This window comes from Podarcis melisellensis, assembly GCF_964234715.1.
Source record: "Podarcis melisellensis genome assembly, chromosome: 6".
Taxonomy (NCBI): Eukaryota; Metazoa; Chordata; class Lepidosauria; order Squamata; family Lacertidae; genus Podarcis; species Podarcis melisellensis.
The window spans coordinates 93,355,083-93,374,426 of record NC_138538.1 but is presented as its reverse complement, the minus strand read 5'-3'; the positions used below and the strand labels follow the sequence as shown (position 1 = coordinate 93,374,426).

Here is a 19,344-nt window from a genome sequence, read left to right as displayed (position 1 = left end):
GATTATTTTTTGTTGTGAAATGTTGGGACTGGGAAGGAGAAGAAATACATGTGGGCTCAGAAGTTTGTGCAGACCTGATGCCGTTTCTAACTTTGGGATTCGGATTGCAAATTGCCATTTAAGCCACAGGGAGGATGCATAAGGCTGTGTTTGTGCGCGGGCAGGTACCCCAGGCACGCATGTTTGCCTGTGCGCTTTTAAAAAGTAAGATGAGAGAGAAAGAAATGGCAGGTCTCTGCCACCAAGAAATGTAAAGTCTAAGGGCTCGATATAAGCCATTCACTTCTAAGGCTGCAGTTGCATGTACACATCAGGCCCATTGGTCTAAAATACTTCTGAGTAAACACGGATTTGGATCCGTTTGTGTCTCCGTTCATCTCTCTTGTAAGAAGTGTTCTGCTGCATCAGATTAAAAAAAATCCAGTCCAGCACCCATGTCACCCATTTCTCACCATGTTCAACCAGATGCCCCAATAACCCAACAGAGTTTGAAGGCAACAAACTTTCTCTTGCTGTCTAGCAAATGGTAGTCAGCAGTAGCATATTGCTTTCTGAATGCAGAGGTTCTATTTAGCTGTCATGCCAAAACACCTATATACCTTATGCATTCGTCTAATCTTTTAAAGCTGCCTAAGCCAGTGGCCATCACTGTATACTGTGGCAGTGAATTCCATAGACCATGTATTGTGCAAAGTAGTGCTTTCTCTTATCTGCCCTCAGCTGTCAGTTTCATTGGGTGACTTGAGTTTTAATATTCTAGGAAGTGGAGAAAAAGTTATGTCTCCACACCATTCATAATTTTATAAGCCTCTATCATGCCTCTTAATGGACGGTTATCTGAAACAAAAAAAATTGCAAACACTTTTCATAATTTTAGCTGTCCTTTTCTGGACCTTTTCTAATTCTACAGTGTCCTTTTTGAGGTTGAGCATCCAGGACTGCACATAATATTCCAGATGTGGCTGTGTCTTGAATTCATCCACACTATTACACTGCCAGACTTAAGAAATTGATTGAATGTGACTGCTAGCATTGAATTCATGGTTTTATTTTATGCTGCACGCTGACTTTTTTGAGCTTTGCCTCAAGATTGATTTCCTAGTTAGTCACTTTTGGTTCTGACCCCATCATGAATGTCAGCAGTGGGGAAGCTTTTTCAGCCTTAGGACTACATTCTCTGGTGAGTAACCTTCCGGGCAGTGGATAGGGCCAGAGCCAAAAGTGGGCAAGACCAAAGCCACATCTATCTACCCATATCCCATTCACACACATCTGTACACACACACACACACACACCCTGATTTGGACAATTCTATTTAGAGAAGAAGATTCCCTTTCTCAGTGCTCTGCATAGGGACACAGAGAGTTGCTGATGTGGAAAGAGATTGTGCTCTTTCTCCATTGGCTGTTTGCTGCATTTCTGTGATGGGTGCTGAGAAGCAGGCTTCGCTTTTTCAGCATGCAGCACAGAAACACAGTCAGCTGCCAATGGAGGAAGAGAGCGATCTTTTTCCATAAGCAGCAGGATTCTACAGCCACACACCCCTTCCCTGCTTCTCAGCTGCCAAACCTCACCTCCACCCCCCACTCCAAATCTCCCACAACCACAGCAGCTACTCAGCAGCCACAGCTGAGCTGAAGAGGAGAGAAGGAAGCCTGGGAAGAGGGCTAACATATCAGATGGGGAGGCCCTGTGGGTCTCATCTAGCTCATAGGCAGGCTTGGCACCCCTGATGCATGTGAAGTTTGGATTTCTTTGCCCCATTTTGCATCACTTTTTCATTGTTGATCTTTTTAGTGTCTTTTTAGTGGGTTTTAGTGTCTGTTCACCCAGTTTGGATAAATTCTTTTGATACTTGGGATTTCACCATCTGACTAACCTGGTGTCATTTATATAACTGGCTTCCTCACTTCTCATCCCTGACCCCAGATCATTTATGAAAAAAAGTTAGTTAATACTGTATCAAAAAACAGATACATGTTTTTGTAGTGTAGCAACACTGGAAAGCACCAAAACCATGATATTTTTGGTTCCATCAATGGAGGCAGGTGATATGTGGTGTGATGGGGTTGCGGGGAGGTAGTTTGAAAAAATATATAATTTATGCAAGTTTGACTGGAAGTGACTTTGTCTTTGAAACTCCATTTTACTGATTCGTATGACACTCTACTTTCTCACCTATGGTCACTCCAATTTCCACCTCCCAATCTTTCAGATGAATCCCTCCCCCCCCCCTTTCCTTCTGGCCCCTCACTGTTGCTCTGCTTTCTGTTCAGCTGCTCAGGTGCCATGTGAGCCCTGGGAAGTGCATGATGCTAAAAGAGGAACAGAGTGTCACTCTTGAAACTTCCTTCATCAAGTCTATATGCTTATTTCAAAGGGAGAGTGGGAAGATAACCATCCTCACCACTTCATGACAAAGGGGGCCGTGAATGGCAGTGTGTGTGTGTGGGTGTTTCAGAGGCTTCACAAGCAGAAGGGAAAATCCTCAAGAGTACCATTGTGCCCATGGGGTGCACATAGGCAACTCCTGGTTTAATGATTATGTATGCTTAATCATTCTGTCTTTATGATTCCATAATCTACCAGGAACTGATGGTGACCTGTAAATTCTTGAATCTCCCCACATCCCTATTTATAAAATTGATGTCATGTTGACTGCTTTGTCCCCCTTATTAGAGGTTTGGATTTTAGTAACAAGTTGCCTTTCCCTAGTCAATCAGGAGTTTCGTATCTGAATTCCTTAGGACCTCTAAAGGTATATTCTCCTCAAACCCTGTCACTTGTTAAAAGTTAGCGTCAATTAAAAATTGTTTCCCAGGAGGCATACCCAATATCTACAATGATGTTCTTTTGGTGACACATGAATACCTTTATCCAAGAATTGTTATTGGAATTGATACTGTTATTCTTGTCTGCTGTTCTATGCGTTGTTGTGGCTTTATTGTTTTTATTATGTTGTTGTATTTTCGATTTTTGTTCTAAGCTGCATTGGAAAAAATTATTGAAGGATGGTTTAGGAACCCACTCAATAAGAGGGCTCCTCTTTAAGGTGCCCTCCCCCAGACTATTTCTGTGGATTTTGCTGCTTCACTTTCATATTGGTCTTTGTTTTAACTTCCTTCATTGGCTTCATTAAAATCAGTGGAACTTAGTGCTATCCTGTGTATGTTTATTAAAGATAATTCCTGCTGAGTGTCTTGAAGCTTATCCCTTGTGTAGAATTTCAGCTGAGCAGCATAATCATATTTACTTAGAAATAACTTCTACTAAGTTATTTTAAAAATTCAGTAAAATACTACAGATGCAACAAAAATCTCACTTTAAGTTTAGGACGGAAACACGTACTCTGAACTACAGAAAGTGAACATGGTGTTATCCTTATGTTTCATAGACAGGTGATGTGAGTTTGAGAGAATAGTTGCTTGCTATGGACAAAGTGAGAGTTCAGCTAGGGGTGAGGTCCTGGCTCGCAGCTCACATTCTTATTCATGTGACAACCCTATATTGGTTGTCAGCAGTGCAAATGAACAAATACCTATGGCTCTGATAGGAAATAGCTTAGTATCTGTAAAGCTTCCCTACAGTTAAACTGGTATAACAAATATTAATCTGGACACTGTATGTTTGTTTGTTTTAAAGTATTTATTTGCTGCTTTTCATCAGCAAAGATCACAGGATGGCTTATCCATTTTGGAAGGAGTCATAACTATTTTTCCCAACAATATTCCTGTTACTGTATAAAACTTGAGGCGTATGCCTTCAATTGTATCTCATTTTGCTTCCTCTTGCCTTATAAATGGACACAAAGCTTCACAGTTACACTTTCCAGCTGACAGAGTTACTCTGTGCCAAACTAAAAGAAGGCACCAAATAGAGCTCTGATTCGGTTCTATGCTCTGCATGGCAGTGGCATCCTAAGGGCACAGAAGTGAAGCGTATGCCTGATTCAGTGTGTTCTCTTCTGCCTTCTATCCCAATATTGTTGTGGGTATATTCATAGTATTTATGAATACAAGGGAGTGGGTAGCGCTGTGGTCTAAACCACTGAGCCTCTTGGGCTTGCTGGTCAGCTGTTCAAATCCACATGGTGAAGTGAGCTCCTGTTGCCCTGTCCCAGCTTCTGCCAACCTAGCAGTTCGAAAGCACGCCAAAAAGTGCAACTAGATTAATAGGTACCGCAGCGGTGGGAAGGTAAACAGTGCTTCTGTGCGCTCTGGCACTTGTCATGGTGCTCCGTTGTGGTATGATGGCTACATGACCTGGAAAGCTGTCTGTGTGCAAACGCCAGCTCCCTCAGCCTGAAAGCAAGATGAGCGCTGCAATTCCGTAGTCACCTTTGAATGGACAAAGCTACGCAGGGGTCCCTTACCCCCCCCGCCCCATTATTTAGACAACTGGTGGAGTCACTTTGGCTGGTAGCCAAGTAGGTCGTACTCAGCATAGACCCACTGCAAAATGTTTTGAGGGTTTTTTCTTATAATTAAGCAGTATGTGTATACAGTGGTACCTCGGTTTACAAATTTAATCTCTTTCGGAAGTCCATTCTTAAACCGAAACTGTACTTAAACTGAGGCACACTTTCCCTAATGGGGACTCCCACCGCCAGTGCCCTTCCACCATTCGGATTCCATTCTTAGACCGAGGTAAACCTGGACACTACTTTCGGTTTTGCTGAGTTCATAAACCGAATCGTTCGTAAACAGGACTGTTCTTAAACCGAGGTACCACTGTATATGAAATAAGTTATTCATAGCTTACTTAAGATATTGATTTAATTGGGTCTACTCTGAGTATGACTCAGTCAGATACCACCCTAAGAGTGGAACTGAGAAGTCCACAATTAAATCTTACTTCAACAAAAGAAAATTAAAAACCCCCAACTCTTACCATCAGAAAGTTCTTCCTGATGTTTAGCCAGAATCTGCTTTCCTGTAACTTGACGCCAAAGCTTGCAAAGCAGGAGAAAACAAACTTGCTCCATCTGCCATATGACAGCACTTTAGATGTTTGAAGATGACTATCATATGTCTTCTCAGTCTCCTCTTATTCAGGCTAAACATACCCAACTCCTTCAACTGTTCCTCATTAAGCTTGGTTTCCAGGCCCTTGATAATCTTGGTTGCCCTTCTCTGCACACATTCTAGCTTGCCAATATCCTTCTTAAATTGTGGTGCCCAGAACTGGACACAGTAGTTGAGATGTCTTTTGACCAAGGCAGAATAGAGTGGTACTATTACTTCCCTTCATTGGGACACCATATTTCAGTTGACGCAGCCTAGGATAGCATTAGCTGTTTTTGCTGCTACATCATACAGTTGACTCATGCCAAACTTGTGGTTTAACAGGACACCAAGATCCTTTTCACATGTACTGCAGGCAAGCCAGGTGTCTCCCATCTTACACTTGTGCAGCTGGTTATTTCTGCCCAGAATGTTGAACCTTGCATTTGTCCCTACTGAAAATCATTTTGTTAGTTTGTGCCCAGTTCTGCAATCTCTTAAGGTCACATTGAATCCCAGTTCTGTCTTCTGCAGCATTAACTACCCCCCCCCCCCAGTTTGGTGTCACCTGCAAATTTGATGAGCATCCCCTCAATTCCTTCATCCAGGTTTATAAAGATGTTGAACACCAATGGGCCTGGGACAGAACCCTGAGGCAGCATCCCACTTGCCACTTTTTCCAGGATGATGAAAAACCATTAGTTGTGCATGGTGTTCACTTTACTTTTTGTATGCACTTGTGATTTTGTTTTATTTGATTTCTTAGTGAATATTTGTTTGTGTTTTAGGTGAATTGACACGATGCGGAGGAACGAGTTGAATGATGTGCCTTTACAAAATCCAAGGTCGTTCAAGAGTCGAATCCCCGTCAAAGGTTCGGATTTCTTTTGTTGCCTAAGTTTGAAAGCAGTTTTGCCAGACTGTCTCTTAAATTTTGGCAGTGTGTGCCTGTGTTGTGCAGTTTGCCATGCAAGACATAATGGCTTCTAGATCTGCTTTGAAATACTGTTTCTGGGAAAGTGGTCAGATGATGTTGGCTTCCTTTCTTTACTCCCAGCTTCTGTTAATACACATTCAGGTTGCCACTTTCAAACTTTGCAGTAAAAAATGCATTAAAGAGTGTTGAAACCACAATTGTGACAGCTTTTAAGGAAAGCTGCATTTTCTCTGACTAAAAATCCTCTTAAAGCTGTTTGCATATGTCCTATAACTAGTTGAAAATAAGCTGTTCAAAGTAAAGGAATCATAGGTATAAAAAGGCAGCAGAAGCAAATTATTTTGACTACCCAATTAAGTCCTTTTTCTTAGCATTTCTCTTAATAAGCCAGTGCTACTGCAGTTTTGGGTTTGAAGGACTTCTTCTTCACATGTTATCTAATTTCTGTGCAGTTATCCTATGCACTTGGTATCACTGCAATAAGTTACAAAAATTATCACATAAATTAAAAGGTAAAGGATGAGCTTCTGAATGTTTCTCTCTCCCAAAGGGAGAGAATGATAATGTCAAGCAATTATGCATGCAAGCAAAAAATTCCTACTATAACTGAGTTATACTCATTTTACAATATTATTGAAACATGCAAAATATTTGCCATTGAATCAGTGTTCGAAACCCACATTGTTCTTAGGCGCATTTTGTGACAGGGAATTTCATTAGCATGAACAGTTTCTGAGTTCTGGGCGCAGTACTGTGCCTAAGATGTCAGTTTAAAAAACTGCAGAGTGGAAAGAAAAGAGGACCCCCCCCCCCACTTCCAGCTACTCTCTGAAGACTGGAGAAGAGGCCCTCTTGAGAATATTGGGGGGGGGGGCAGGGGAAGGACTAGACCATGTGAAAAATGAACATCATAATTTAGCTGCAGTTCATTCATTTTCAGCTTTGTATTCTTGTTACTGTATAAAAAAGTGTGCCTAGACATTCTATTGTTGCACCCATAACCTAGGCTTAAGGTGCCATTTAGCTCCTAGCTTTCATATTTCAGTTTCTAACACTGCATTGAAGCTATCATGAAACTAACAAACTTGCTTTCATTTCTTTGTGCAGTCTTAACCAGAGCACGGGATGCTTTTTCACAGACTAATGCAACAGTAAGTATTATTTTAGCAGTGAAAGAGGAAAAGGCCTGTGAAAATAGTGTATGCACCAGTTTTCCATAGTTCTAAACATATTAAATGAAAATTGAAAAATTTTGTGTGTGACTTGGAACTGGTAGGTGGTTGTGGAAGATACATATTCCCGCCCCCCTTTCAGCAATATAAGCCGCATTTGGATGGTCACATACTTAAGAAGCCAAAGAGGTTAATATGCCTTTTGCCTGCATGCATGGTCCCATTTCTCTTCCATTTGCAGTGCAAGCAATCAAACAAAGAGGTCTTTAGTTAACCGTAGTAGACCAGGATATGAAACCACATTTTGAAATGTGCAGGCAGAAGGTCTGCCATAATCATTATCTTAGCCAGATCACTGTGTTATAGAAAATTTGCCTCAAATCCCAAGTTTTGTAAATTACAGGTAACATATACCATGAAATGATAAGCCAAATATAATATCACACACAGGACTTTTTTTTAGCCAGAACTCACTGGAACTCAGTTCCAGCACCACTCAGGTGGGTGCAATTGCCATTATAAGAGAAGAACGGAGGCATTCATAGTGAGTTCCAGCACCTCTTCTGCTAGAAAAATGGCCACTGGCTCATTCATCCGCATGTGGTGGGAATGCCCCAATTTTTATTTTTATTTTTGGAAAAAGGTATATCATGAAGCAGGCCTTATCACAAAACAGGATATCCTTTTGGATCCTAAAATAGCACTATCACCATATTAATCAGAAACTGCTCAACAAATTTCCCACAAAGATCTCATTACTCACCTGACAACTGCTGCACGGCTTATAATGTTGCAAACCATTGAAAGACTCTAAATTCATAAAGACTCTAAATTCATTAAAGATAATAAATTATTTCAATATGCTACTGCAGCAGCGAGAATACTCGTGGCTCAAAAATGGAAACTACAGGAGATTCCCACGGTAATGGAATGGCAGGCTAAATTTTTTGAATATACAGAATTAGCTAAAATGACATATAGAATAAGAGACCAAAAAGGGACAAAGTTTGATGAAGAATGGGGTAAATTTATGGCTGTAGAAGCTTAAAAACTATGACAGGGTTAACATAATTCCTGTGATGTGCATAGAATGGGAATAAGAATCTACAGGAGGGGATATATCTCAAGAAAACCGAAGCAGGGAAGGAAGGAAGCCGAGGCGTGAGGACACACAGTGTAAATATGATGACTTAAAATGTTGATTGTAAAAGATTGCTTTATTTTCTTGTTGTTTGTGTGTGGAAAACCCAATAAAAAAGAAAAGAAAGAAAGAAAGACTCTAAATTCAGACCTGTTTGAGATCTGGATCTCAGAACTTTGGGATGTAATGGACAAACTGACAACTCATGGCTGAGAGAGTCAAACAAACAAGAAAATCACCACCTTTCAATCATCTTGACATAGTTTTAGTACCTATGCAACATCAGTAGAACATGGCTACATGCCTCCAAGAAGTCATGGCGATTTGTGGAATGACAGTTTTGTTTAAAAACCAAAATGGGTTAAAAGTTAAACGTAATTATATAGACGTATGGTTCATCTGTGAGGTGGAAGTAGTGTGTGTGTGTGTGTGTGTGTGTGTGTGTGTATTCTGTGTATAAATCACTGTTTATCATTGATATATATTGCAAGTAAAGAAAAACACAATGGAAAGAAAGAAAGAAAGAGAAAGAAAGAAAGGGCTTTGCATTAGCTGCAGCTGTGTAAACCACTCTTGCAGTCCCTGAAACTGTTTTTAAAAGGTGGGCTATTTAGCCTTTCCCCCCTCTTCCAAGTTGAGCAGCCAGATGAACAGGATCCTCTAAACAATGTCCTGTCCTGTACGTACTTCATCTAGACTAGAGTCTAAAACTACTGTACAAGTTTCATTCCTAGTGCATATATTTCAACATGGGCAAATATTAAAATATATTTGTCTTATTCATCTTTGGAAAATGCCACTTATGTCTTCAATGAAACCTACTTTGAACTCAACTTCATAATCTAACATGGGCTCCACATTAGATGAGACTAATGATGGTACAAAGTTACAAACTGAACTCCATTCTACTTTGATTGGTAGGCATTTCAGCCTTTTATAAATCTATCCAATCTGTACAGCTTTGGCTTCTCTGCCTTTTTGTGAATGTGAGAAGTGATCTAAATATTTAATTTCTAATACACATATTTCTTATATATCAACATCCTAGTTGCAACACATTGAGAACAAATTGGAAGTAGCTCCTAACAGCACAGCTGTGTTGGAGCCTGTCATGGACAGCAAGAAGCCAACCGCAAGTACTACCAGGAAAATAAGTCGGAAAGGTATGTATTTGATGAGAAGAGTCATTCCACAAATAAGCTTGTAGGTGGTTCACGCTCCAGTTTGGGATGCCCATCTGACACAACACGCCTTTGGCAAATTGGAAGACTAAAAGATTAGGCACAGGAGGCAAACCTGTGATATATAATGGTAAATGGTAGGTGCTCTCAACTCCTGCAATAAGAAGCTACCTCTTCTAGGAAGTACTTTTTCTTAAATTTTTGTTTGGGCACTACCATTGTTGACTGATGCTTAAAAGTACCATAAAGAACAAAAATAAAGATATCATGTGGGGCAGTTTTTAGTACTCATTAACCAGGTGTGTTCTTTCTCAAAACTTGTAACAGCACAGCATTTTATTTTCTGCCACGATTTTGGCATGCTTTAACACTAAACAAACTTCTGTTTTGCTCAGGTTGGGGGTTGCTGATCTATGTAACTATCCCTTGGTTATTAAAATGTAGTGCAATGTTACTATGGTGTTCTGCACCTCTTGCCTCAGTTTTTGTGTATCTGTGTCCATTGGACTTTTTATTTATTTAACAGCTTGTTAAATCCTATCTTTCCAGTTAAATCATCCAAGATGGCTTTTACATCTATAAAATAGCAACTTATTCTTTAGCCCAAAATCTTGAAATATGCCTCTGTTATGACATTATCAGCACACATGTAGGCTTGGTAATAGTATGCTTGGAATGTTAAAGGTAGAGTATCTTGGCAACAGTGTCTGCGTTGTCATGATAGATTGGTGATCACAGCTTTTCCATTCTGACATCAGAGTCTATGTAAAACTAAGGTCCATTTGAGCATTTGTGTTAGATGGTTGAAGTCGTTTGGCTGGAGTCTGTCTCATATCTTTACTCATCAGCTGGATGAGTATTACCTTGGTAATGGACTGGATGAGAGCCAATAAACTGAAGCTCAGTCCCGATAAGACTGAAGCTCTTAGTGGGTGGTTCCCTAGACCAGATGGATGGGAGATGGTCTGCTCTTGATGGAGTTACACTCCATCTGAAGGAGCGGGTACTTAGCTTGGGCATTCTTCTGGATCTAATCCTGTCACTTGAGGCTCAGGTGGCCTTGGTGGCGCAGCGTGCCTTCCAACAGTTTGGGCTGGTGGCTCAGCTGTCCCCCTGTCTGGAGAGCTTAACTTCTGTTGTCTACACTCTGGCAATCTTTAGATCTTGAGCATATAATTCATCTTGAGCATATAATGACAGTCCTTGCCCTCCTTCACTGGCTGCCAATTAATTTCTGGTCCCAATTCAAAGGGCTAGTTTAACCTATAAAGCCTTCTGTGGCTTAGGACCGCAATGCTTCAAGGACCACCTTTCCCCATATAAACTGACCTAGATCCTGTGATCATCATCTGTGGCTCTTCTTCATGTGCCTCCTCCAGGCAAGTTCTGAAGGGGGAAAACATAAGAACAGGCCTTTTCTGCAGTGATTCCCCATTCATAGAATGCTGTCCCCAGGGAGGCTCGTCTGGCAGCAGTGTTGCATATCTTTAGGGGTCAGGTGAAAACTTTACTCTTCAACCCGACCTTCAGCTGTTAATCAATGTATGGCATTCTTAAGTGTGTGTGTGTGGGGGGGGGGTAATTGCCCTTTTTTCTTTTTCTTTTTTTACTGTTATTACATTATGTATTTTGTGTTTTATGCTGTAAACCACCCTGTGGTCTTTTGATGAAGGGTGGTATATAAATTTAATAAATCATTATCATCATCATGCCTTGGGGAGTGTATCATAGGACTTTGAGAAAGGCAGAGCTGGAAGGTATGCAGAAAGAACAGCAGGTGCTGGTCTTTTCCCTGCTTGGAACCAGATCTCATAAGTAGTTCACTGGCACAATAGTTAAGGCCTTTCAGTTAATGGCTCACAGGGCTGTGGCTGCTTCCCCACACAATTCATTTTTAGTGCTTTAACTGTTCCCTTTGCCTCAGCATTGAGGCCATGGAAGATGGATGTTCGGTAGGAGGCCTCATTGAAAATACTTTGAGATTGGAAGCTAAAGCTAATTTTAAAATAATACAATGTAATCCATGTAATATGATTCCCTCTTCCCTCTGGGAATGATGGATGTTCTGCTACCATTTAGACAAATAGCATAAAATCTGTAAAAATTCTGGCTCATAAACTTTCCAGCGAGGGGGGAAAACGTGGACATTATTGTTGAATTTTATCTGTTGACTAGGAAGTGAGTTCACCAAGCTGTCCTTTAAGTGTTCTTTTGAAATACAGGCAACCCCCGAAATGCAGGCTTTTAATATATTTTACAAAGTTTTAAAATAAGTTTGTTACTTCGCTCCAGTTCCTTACCATTTATTTCTGAGCGCCTGAAACTACGTTCTAGAGACTCTGAGGATTATTTAATGTACTCCTGAGTGCTAATTGAGCACACACACACACCCCCGCAAGATGCATAGAGGATTCCTTGGTTTCTTCTTCAGCTTCCAGGTCTTCCAGCCAGAAGGAGAGGTCCCTTCGCTGCCCCCTTCGTACCACCACTTTGGATAGCAATGTTGGAAAGAATGGACATGTTGAATTTCATGAACCCCTTGTGGCTTCTTTCAGGTCAGTATGAAATAAGAGGAAAGTTTGCTAACTCATGGAATCAAACCATCAGCAAAGAACCTGCCGCTTTTTAAGGAACGAATATTTATTAACTTCCTATCCCACCTTTCAATCCAAGCAGGTTTTTGTGAGCTGGACGTTGCACAGACTGTTTGTTGAAGATGTCAGTTAAATGAGGGGTGAGGGAATGGAGTGGGGAAAGGGAATTGGCATACTAACTGTGTTGTCTGTTAGAGTAGACTGTTAGGAGTGCTTGTATTCCCTCTCCTGTATCCAGGATGCAACAAAGATTTTGAGGGCTCTTCCTCACTTCATAGAGAAAATTCATGGTGCAGGGGAGATTAGTATTGAAGGAAAACCACCACCTCTAGTTTTGAATAATTCTGAGCTATGAAGGAGCAGAATCTCTAAAACCTAAACCACCCTGGAAAAAGGACTGAAGTTTGGGTTTTCAGATGCATAAAGTGAGACAAAAAAAAAATCTGGTTCCAGTCCCTCACTGCCTAAGACTTCCATGCAGGAAAAAATAAATATATACCCCCACTGCACTGTTAATGTTCAGTGTGCAGTTGTAGACTGCTGAGGCTCAGCACTACATAAGCCTGAAAGTATTTGTCTAGCCCTAGAGAGCAGCAATCTTGTACATTGGGAAACATTCTGGTTTCAGTTGATGCTTGATGGAGAGGCGTAGAGCCCAAGCAGCTCAGTCTTGCAGGGAAAAAAGATTATAAAGTGGAAACTAAATTTCTTGCACATTCTGTTGTTTTACCTTCAGAACTGCATTATAAGAAATTCAACAAAAATAAGAATAATTTGTTAATTGGACACTTGCCCTGTAATAGCGATTCTGCTTGCAAAAGTCTTGTTAGATCTTTTGTTTTGTATTTACTATATGTTTTTAGAGCTGATTCTCAGGTTTTTTTTTCTATGTTTACTTCTTTTAGGGGCCCTCCATGGTCCCCACCTTATAAAACATCTTACCAACCGGAGGCTAGATGTTTAAAGCGTAAAGAAGCGGGGAATAAGACTGAAAAAATGAAACATTTTACCTTTGAAAAAAGTGAATCAGATTTCCAAAGCCCATCTTTTGCCGATGAAACTGTTGTCAGATATTTAAATGACCGACCAGCAATTGATGCCTTACAAAATTCTGAGGTTTTCTTCAAATCTGTATCAGAGGAGGAAAAGGCTGAGAAATCTAGAGATGAATATAGCAAAACTTCTCAGAGTACCACAACCCAGGATGCTGACCTTAAAGAATTGCAGCTGGCAGAATCCTCAGCTTCTTCTACCAATACATCCAGTGCACACAGATTAGATATTTTAAAGCAGCATCGGCGTGAGGCTAAACTGGAAAAACTGAAGGAACGGATTAGGAAGCAAATGGCGCGCCCAGAAGAGCTGAGCAGCAGAGGAAATCATCTGGGATATGATGACCATCCTATACCTGCTGCAGCTGTAACTCCAAAAGTCAGAAAAGTTGCAGCTGCGCCTCCTGCTCCTTCATATAAAGGTACATAGCTTGTAAATTGAATCTGTGTGAGAAGAAATATATTTATTTGGTTTGCGAAACCAAGAATGTGGTTTCTGTTGCAACTCTGGGATAGGTGCACCCTACCTTAGATAGGAACACATTAAAGGCAAAGGATTGTTTGAATTCTTATTATTTATTACCTTCCAAACATTACCTGCATTTCCATCCATGAAGATGTTTTTGTTCAGATGCACTGTATACATATAGAGTTAAATTCACAAACATTGGATTGTGACTAACTGTAGGAATTAATTGCTTTTATTTCGTTAGTTTCCTTGTCATTGGTGCTAACTATCACAGCTGCCGCCTGTCACGGTCGCACAAGAGATTTTTCTCATACAGCTTGTAGGAAACCACTGGCTGTACATGCACAGCAGTCACAGTACAGTCTTTGCATTTTAGCAGTTCTGTAGGCATCAGTCAGTCATGTGTATAAACTATTCTGAAGTGTACTTGACCCCTCATTGCAATTTTTTTTATTTTTCTGTTACGTAATAATTCTGTACAGAAATTTCTCGTTTAATCTATTTTATGCTACATGGATTTGGAATCTGAGTTTCTTTATTTCCAGTAACAAATGTATTAGATGTTTAAAACAGATAAATTATGTCCACATTATGCATTGGTCACCTTTATGTTAACCAATTGTTTTAAGGCAAAGTCAGCTAAATATAGGTATACTACTTTTGTTAGGATTCAATCCATCAGAAGCCAAGATCCGTACACCTGATGGAAAGGTGTGGCGTGAAGAGGAATTTATTAATCTCAGTAGAGAGTTAGGTCCTGACTTAGAACTGCAATTAGCAGGTAAGTAGAAAACATTATTCTTATTCTTATTTACATAGCTATACCATCCTTCAAAGGATCACAGAATGGTTTACAGTATAAAAGCACAAAACATCTTATTAATAGCCACATGGAAAGCAAAGAACAACTACACATCCTACATAATTAACCTGTAAATTAACAAAAACTTATAGCCCTACTTCCCAGACTTCTTAGATTAAAGAAAAAACAAAAATGAAAGACTATGAAGTCTATCTTGAAAGCCTGATGTTGTGTATTTAAATTCTGATAGGCTAGAGACTAGCTAAGAAGGCAAGCTGCTACAGTTCTGATACAGTGGTGCCCCGCAAGACGAACGCCTCGCAAAACGAAAAACTCGCAAGACGAAAGAGTTTTCCGTTTTTGAGTCGTTCCGCAAGACGAATTTCCCTATGGGCTTGCTTCGCAAGAAGAAAGCCCATAGGGAAATCTCCGGGGACCTCTTTTAAATGCTGGCGGTGGGGAGCAAAGCCTTTCGCCCCCCTCCGGCCTTCAGAAGAGGTCCAGGAAGGCCGGCGGGGGGCCGAAAGGCTTTGCTCCCGACGGCCAGCATTTTAAAAGCGGTCCGGGATAGCAGGGAATTGCGCTGCGCTTTCCCGCTATCTCGGACCGCTTTTAAAATGCTGGCCGTCGGGAGCAAAGACTTTCGCCCACCGCCAGTCTTCAGAAGAGGTCCTGGACCTCTTCTGAAGGCCAACGGGGGGCGAAAGTCTTTGCTCCCCCCCCCCGCCTGCCTTCCCGGGATAGTGGAGAAGTCTGTCCCGGGGCGATCTTAAAATGCTGGCGGGGGGCAGCGAAGCCTCCACTGTCCCGGGGCGATCTTAAAATGCTGGGGGTTGGCAGCAAACGCTTCGCTGCCGCCCGCCAGCATTTTAAAATTGCCCCGGGACAGCGGAGGCTTCGCTGCCGCCCGCCAGCATTTTAAAATCCGCTGTCCCGGGGGCTTTTAAAATGCTGGCGGTCGATAGCAAAGCCCTCCTGTCCCCGGAGCTTGCGGAGCGGGAGGTGGGGAGAAGGGCTTTTCTTCCCACCGCCAGCCTTCAGAACAGCCTTCTGAAGGCTGGCGGTGGGGGAAAAAGCCCTTGTCCCCCCCCCCCAGCCTTCAGAAGAGGTCGGGGGACAGACTGTCCCCGGACCTGGTCTGAAGGCGGTTTCCACAGGAACACATTGATTGATTTTGAATGCATTCCTATGGGAAACCGTGCTTCGCAAGACGAAAAACTCGCAAGACGAAAAAACTTGCGGAACGAATTAATTTCGTCTTGCGAGGCACCACTGTACATGTCTTTGTGTGTTCTTTTAGTTGTGGCAATGATTCTCTCACACTGTTTTTCAGAAGACAATTTGACTGTGAAAGAGACACCTGCTGGAAAAGCCAAGGGGAAAAAGGCAACCAGACCAGTGCGCAAAATCCAGAAAGTGGCCCAACTTTCAAGTCCCGATGCCAAACCAGGTCAATTCAAGTTAGCTTTTAAACACAAGCTTTGGCTTGCACTCTTTAAACATTGTTCAGTTTTTTCTTCTTTTGATCTAGACACCGCCCTCCACCACTGGTGCTACCCCTCCTTTTTTGCAATCTTTGCGGTGTCCTGAAGTTTATATTGCTAATGAAGCACTGGAAAATTACTCCGTATGTCCTTCTTGGTTCTTTGTTTTAGGTAGTACCAGTGTAATATGTACATCATCCTGGCGGGAGGGACTGAGACTTGCAAAGAAGATACTGGGTCCAGCACCTAAAGTAGGGCAGCAGGACCAACAGCCATTATCCATTGACAGAGCCGGCAAGGATAAGCCCACTAAATCTGGTAAGCTAAGCTTTGTGTACCAGGTATGGGGCAGATAATAATATGGCTGCGGAGCAGCAATCATGCTGTCGATGGTTACCTGACATTTGTGGCCTTTCAAATTTGGTGCCAAACACAAGCCCCTCTGGAATTGGTTCTGCACTTGGGGGTGCATGTTTGGGAATGGGATGCTGCGGTTTTGCAAATATTGGCCACCCCTGATTTGCACCGGGGTCGTGTTCTGGGTCATCGAGCGCAACAAAGACCGCTCCCTATCTGATTTGCTCTTGCTGTGCTGTAGAAAAGACATTACGCATTTGACGAAGAACTGTCAACTGGGAAAGGAATCAATAGTGCACATTTGCATTGTCTGCAATAGGGGTGTTGTTGAATGACAGCTCCATCCATCTCAGCCATCATTGTCAATGGTCAGGATGAGTATAGTCTAACATAAATGGAGGACCACAGATTCTCCATCTCTGGTCTGAGGAGCTTTCCACCATATATTTAGTTTTCTGCGATCTCCTGAGGCTTTGGGTGACACCAGTGTAGCTCTTAACTGAACCATTACCTTGGAAATTGGTTCTGGTTTGGCTATCTTGAAGGATCTTGTTTTCTCTCCTAGCTGACACCTTTGTTGTCACTGTCTATTTACTTTTCCTCTTCTCTTCTGCCAGAACTGTAGGAAAGTTAGGAAGGGCAGATGGTAATACCCCAGCATCTTTGACAACTTGAACATTAGACTAGTGACAGTTTGGTAACTTCCCCATCCAGTATCAGATGAGATGTGTGACTGTGATTGAAACAGAAAAATGGACTTGGGACCCAGCTGGTTTCAAGTTGTTTATTGCATTTTCAATAAGTGAAATGGCCTACGGCCATGAGCCACTAGAATTAAATAGCCTTGTTTACCTCCTACCCAAGGGACTATCAAAGAGATAAAAATAACTACTCTCTTGAGATATTGGGGCTTAAATGATATTGCATTGCTCAAATCCAATCAGTTTAATTTTCACCTTCCTTGGCTGTGACTTGAGCTCCTCAGTATTATTGAGTTGCTGTTGTATACGGTCTCAGCCATTAATCCCTTCTTGGCATTCCACTGTCAATGTCTTTTCCCACAAGAACTGTTGAGATTTCTGACTGCTGATCCAGCTTCTATACACTTTATCAGATGTCTTCAGATTTGCCTTAAAAAAATTGCCACAGCTGAAGTTTTTTTTATAATATAAACGCCCTTCAATGCTTGATTGAGCCAATTTTACTCTAGAAATGCTGAAAATCTATGTGGAAGTTGTTTTAAGCAGCACATGCATGGTGGTCCATGGGGTGCTGGTGCATAAGAGGAACTTTTCTGTGGTGGACCCCAGATTCTGGAATGCCTTCTCCTTTGAATGGTTTCTAGCCTTGTCATTATATACATTTCAACATTGGGTCAAGATGCTTCATTTTGCATGGTTTAATTGTATTGAGCTGCATATTACCTGCCCTGGGACCACATTTTGGCAGGTTGACTATATATGCCTATTAAAGAAGTAAAGTAATATTGGAAACTCTTATAATCTTGGCACCGGTGCTTGGTGACATTTTAAATTAACCTAAGTGGTTTTTTCCCACTGCAGAAGTTGCTCTAATTCTTTACCAGTGAATAAACTGATATCCTTATCAGAACTATGATCCAACATGTTTACCCAAAGGATCTTAAGATGCTTTGCATAGATATAGGGCCAAGCTTCCAGATTAGAATTCGTAGAAGCTACTACTACTTGGTGTGTGTGTGTGTGTGTGTGTGTGTGTGTGTGTTTGCTTGTATGTGTTCTATAAGGAACCATGTTCACACAGTGTCCCATCAGTATGGCCATTTCTAGTGAAAATCTGAGAAGAATATCAAAGACAGTAGCCCACTTGGCAAAATGTGCATTGCATTCTGGCTTCAGTACAGGATGAAATTTGACAGTGTCCATTCACAAGTGGAACATTTGACCCTGGTGAGGCGTTCCCCTTTTCTGCTGTAGAACTTTCCAAAACTGCTCCAGAAGGTTTGGGCACTACAGAGCAGACAGGGAGGTGCAGGATGAAAGAGAGGAAGGAGTAATTCTGCTTGCACGAGCTGAAGTCCAGCGTCAACCACGCTTGCAGCCTATTTCTGTTTTTGATGTGTTCAGGTTTTTGCAGCTCATTTCTTGTAGCCCTTGCTAGAATGTCTCATGGTTTCTTTTCTTTCTAAAGTGCTTAAGTGGACAGGCTTTTAACACTTAACAAAAAGCTGCCACATGAGAGGCAGATCCACCTTGCCTTACGAGAGTGTCTAACACTACTTTTCCCCCCTATCCCCACCCCAGTTTTCCACAGTGAAAAGACTGACACTAATTTCAAGCTGGATGTGACCATAGAAACCCGATCAAGAAATTCTGAAAGATCACAAAGTAAAGTCAGAGTGGAGAATAACACGAAGAAAAAAGAATCGACTCTTCCCAATTCAAAACGGAGAGAAGACCATGTAAACAAGGACTTCTTGCCCGTGGAGATCCGTGGAATGCTTGATGACCTGCAGCTAGACTCTGTATCTCAGGGTGCAGAACAAATGAGGGATGAAGGAAGACAGGATCAAAAATCACCACCTTTTGCATTTATTAGGAGCCACAGTCCAACCAAAAGAAAGCCAGATAAGCTTTCTGCCAATGAAGAGCCTCAAGTCACTTCTAAGAAACGCTATTATGATACAGATGAAGTTCGCCAGTATATTGCTAGACAAAAAGAGGAAAGGAAAAAGAGGCAGAATGAAGAGAAGAAAGCTCAGAAAGTGGCAACAGAACAAAAGAACAAAAGACTTCAAGAACTTTACAAGAAACAGAAAGAAGCTTTTGCTAATAAGACCAAGGAAACATTGGCTCCTGAATTAGCCACCAAACAACTACAAGAAACATACTCAAAACTGTTTCTGGACCAAACCTTACTGGAGGAATCCCTGGTCCCTGGACAGGAGGTACAGGGATAGCTATTTTGCAAGATTTGCTTGGGTTTTTTCTTGCAGTTTGAAAGTTTGTATTAATGTCATTTTTTTAAAGAAAAGATTTGTAAAGTATTAGCAGCAGTAAAAGATAGGCATTAGGTTTGCACATGCCAAATAATGCTCAAACTGAGGTTTTGTTTGCGCCTGCAGTGTGGAGCTCTGGTAGGAGCAAGAAACATGCCCAGAATTAAAAATGGC

General features: G+C 41.5%; 1 protein-coding gene across 10 annotated transcripts in view; it reads left to right on the top strand.

Moving 5' to 3' along the window:
* Nucleotides 1-19,344, top strand: part of CEP350 (centrosomal protein 350) — a 58,398-nt gene that overhangs the window by 3,176 nt on the left and 35,878 nt on the right. For 8 of the 10 annotated variants that reach the window (XM_081914983.1, XM_081914985.1, XM_081914989.1 and 5 more), the window contains exons 2-10: nt 5,793-5,878; nt 7,049-7,092; nt 9,303-9,417; nt 11,867-11,990; nt 12,935-13,503; nt 14,218-14,331; nt 15,686-15,802; nt 16,008-16,154; nt 18,476-19,119. In XM_081914983.1, the coding sequence (XP_081771109.1) occupies nt 5,806-5,878; nt 7,049-7,092; nt 9,303-9,417; nt 11,867-11,990; nt 12,935-13,503; nt 14,218-14,331; nt 15,686-15,802; nt 16,008-16,154; nt 18,476-19,119 (1,947 nt within the window). In that variant the 5' untranslated portion in view covers nt 5,793-5,805. The remainder of the gene's footprint in view (nt 1-5,792; nt 5,879-7,048; nt 7,093-9,302; nt 9,418-11,866; nt 11,991-12,934; nt 13,504-14,217; nt 14,332-15,685; nt 15,803-16,007; nt 16,155-18,475; nt 19,120-19,344) is intronic. The other 2 variants (XM_081914987.1, XM_081914986.1) reach the window with 1 other exon arrangement.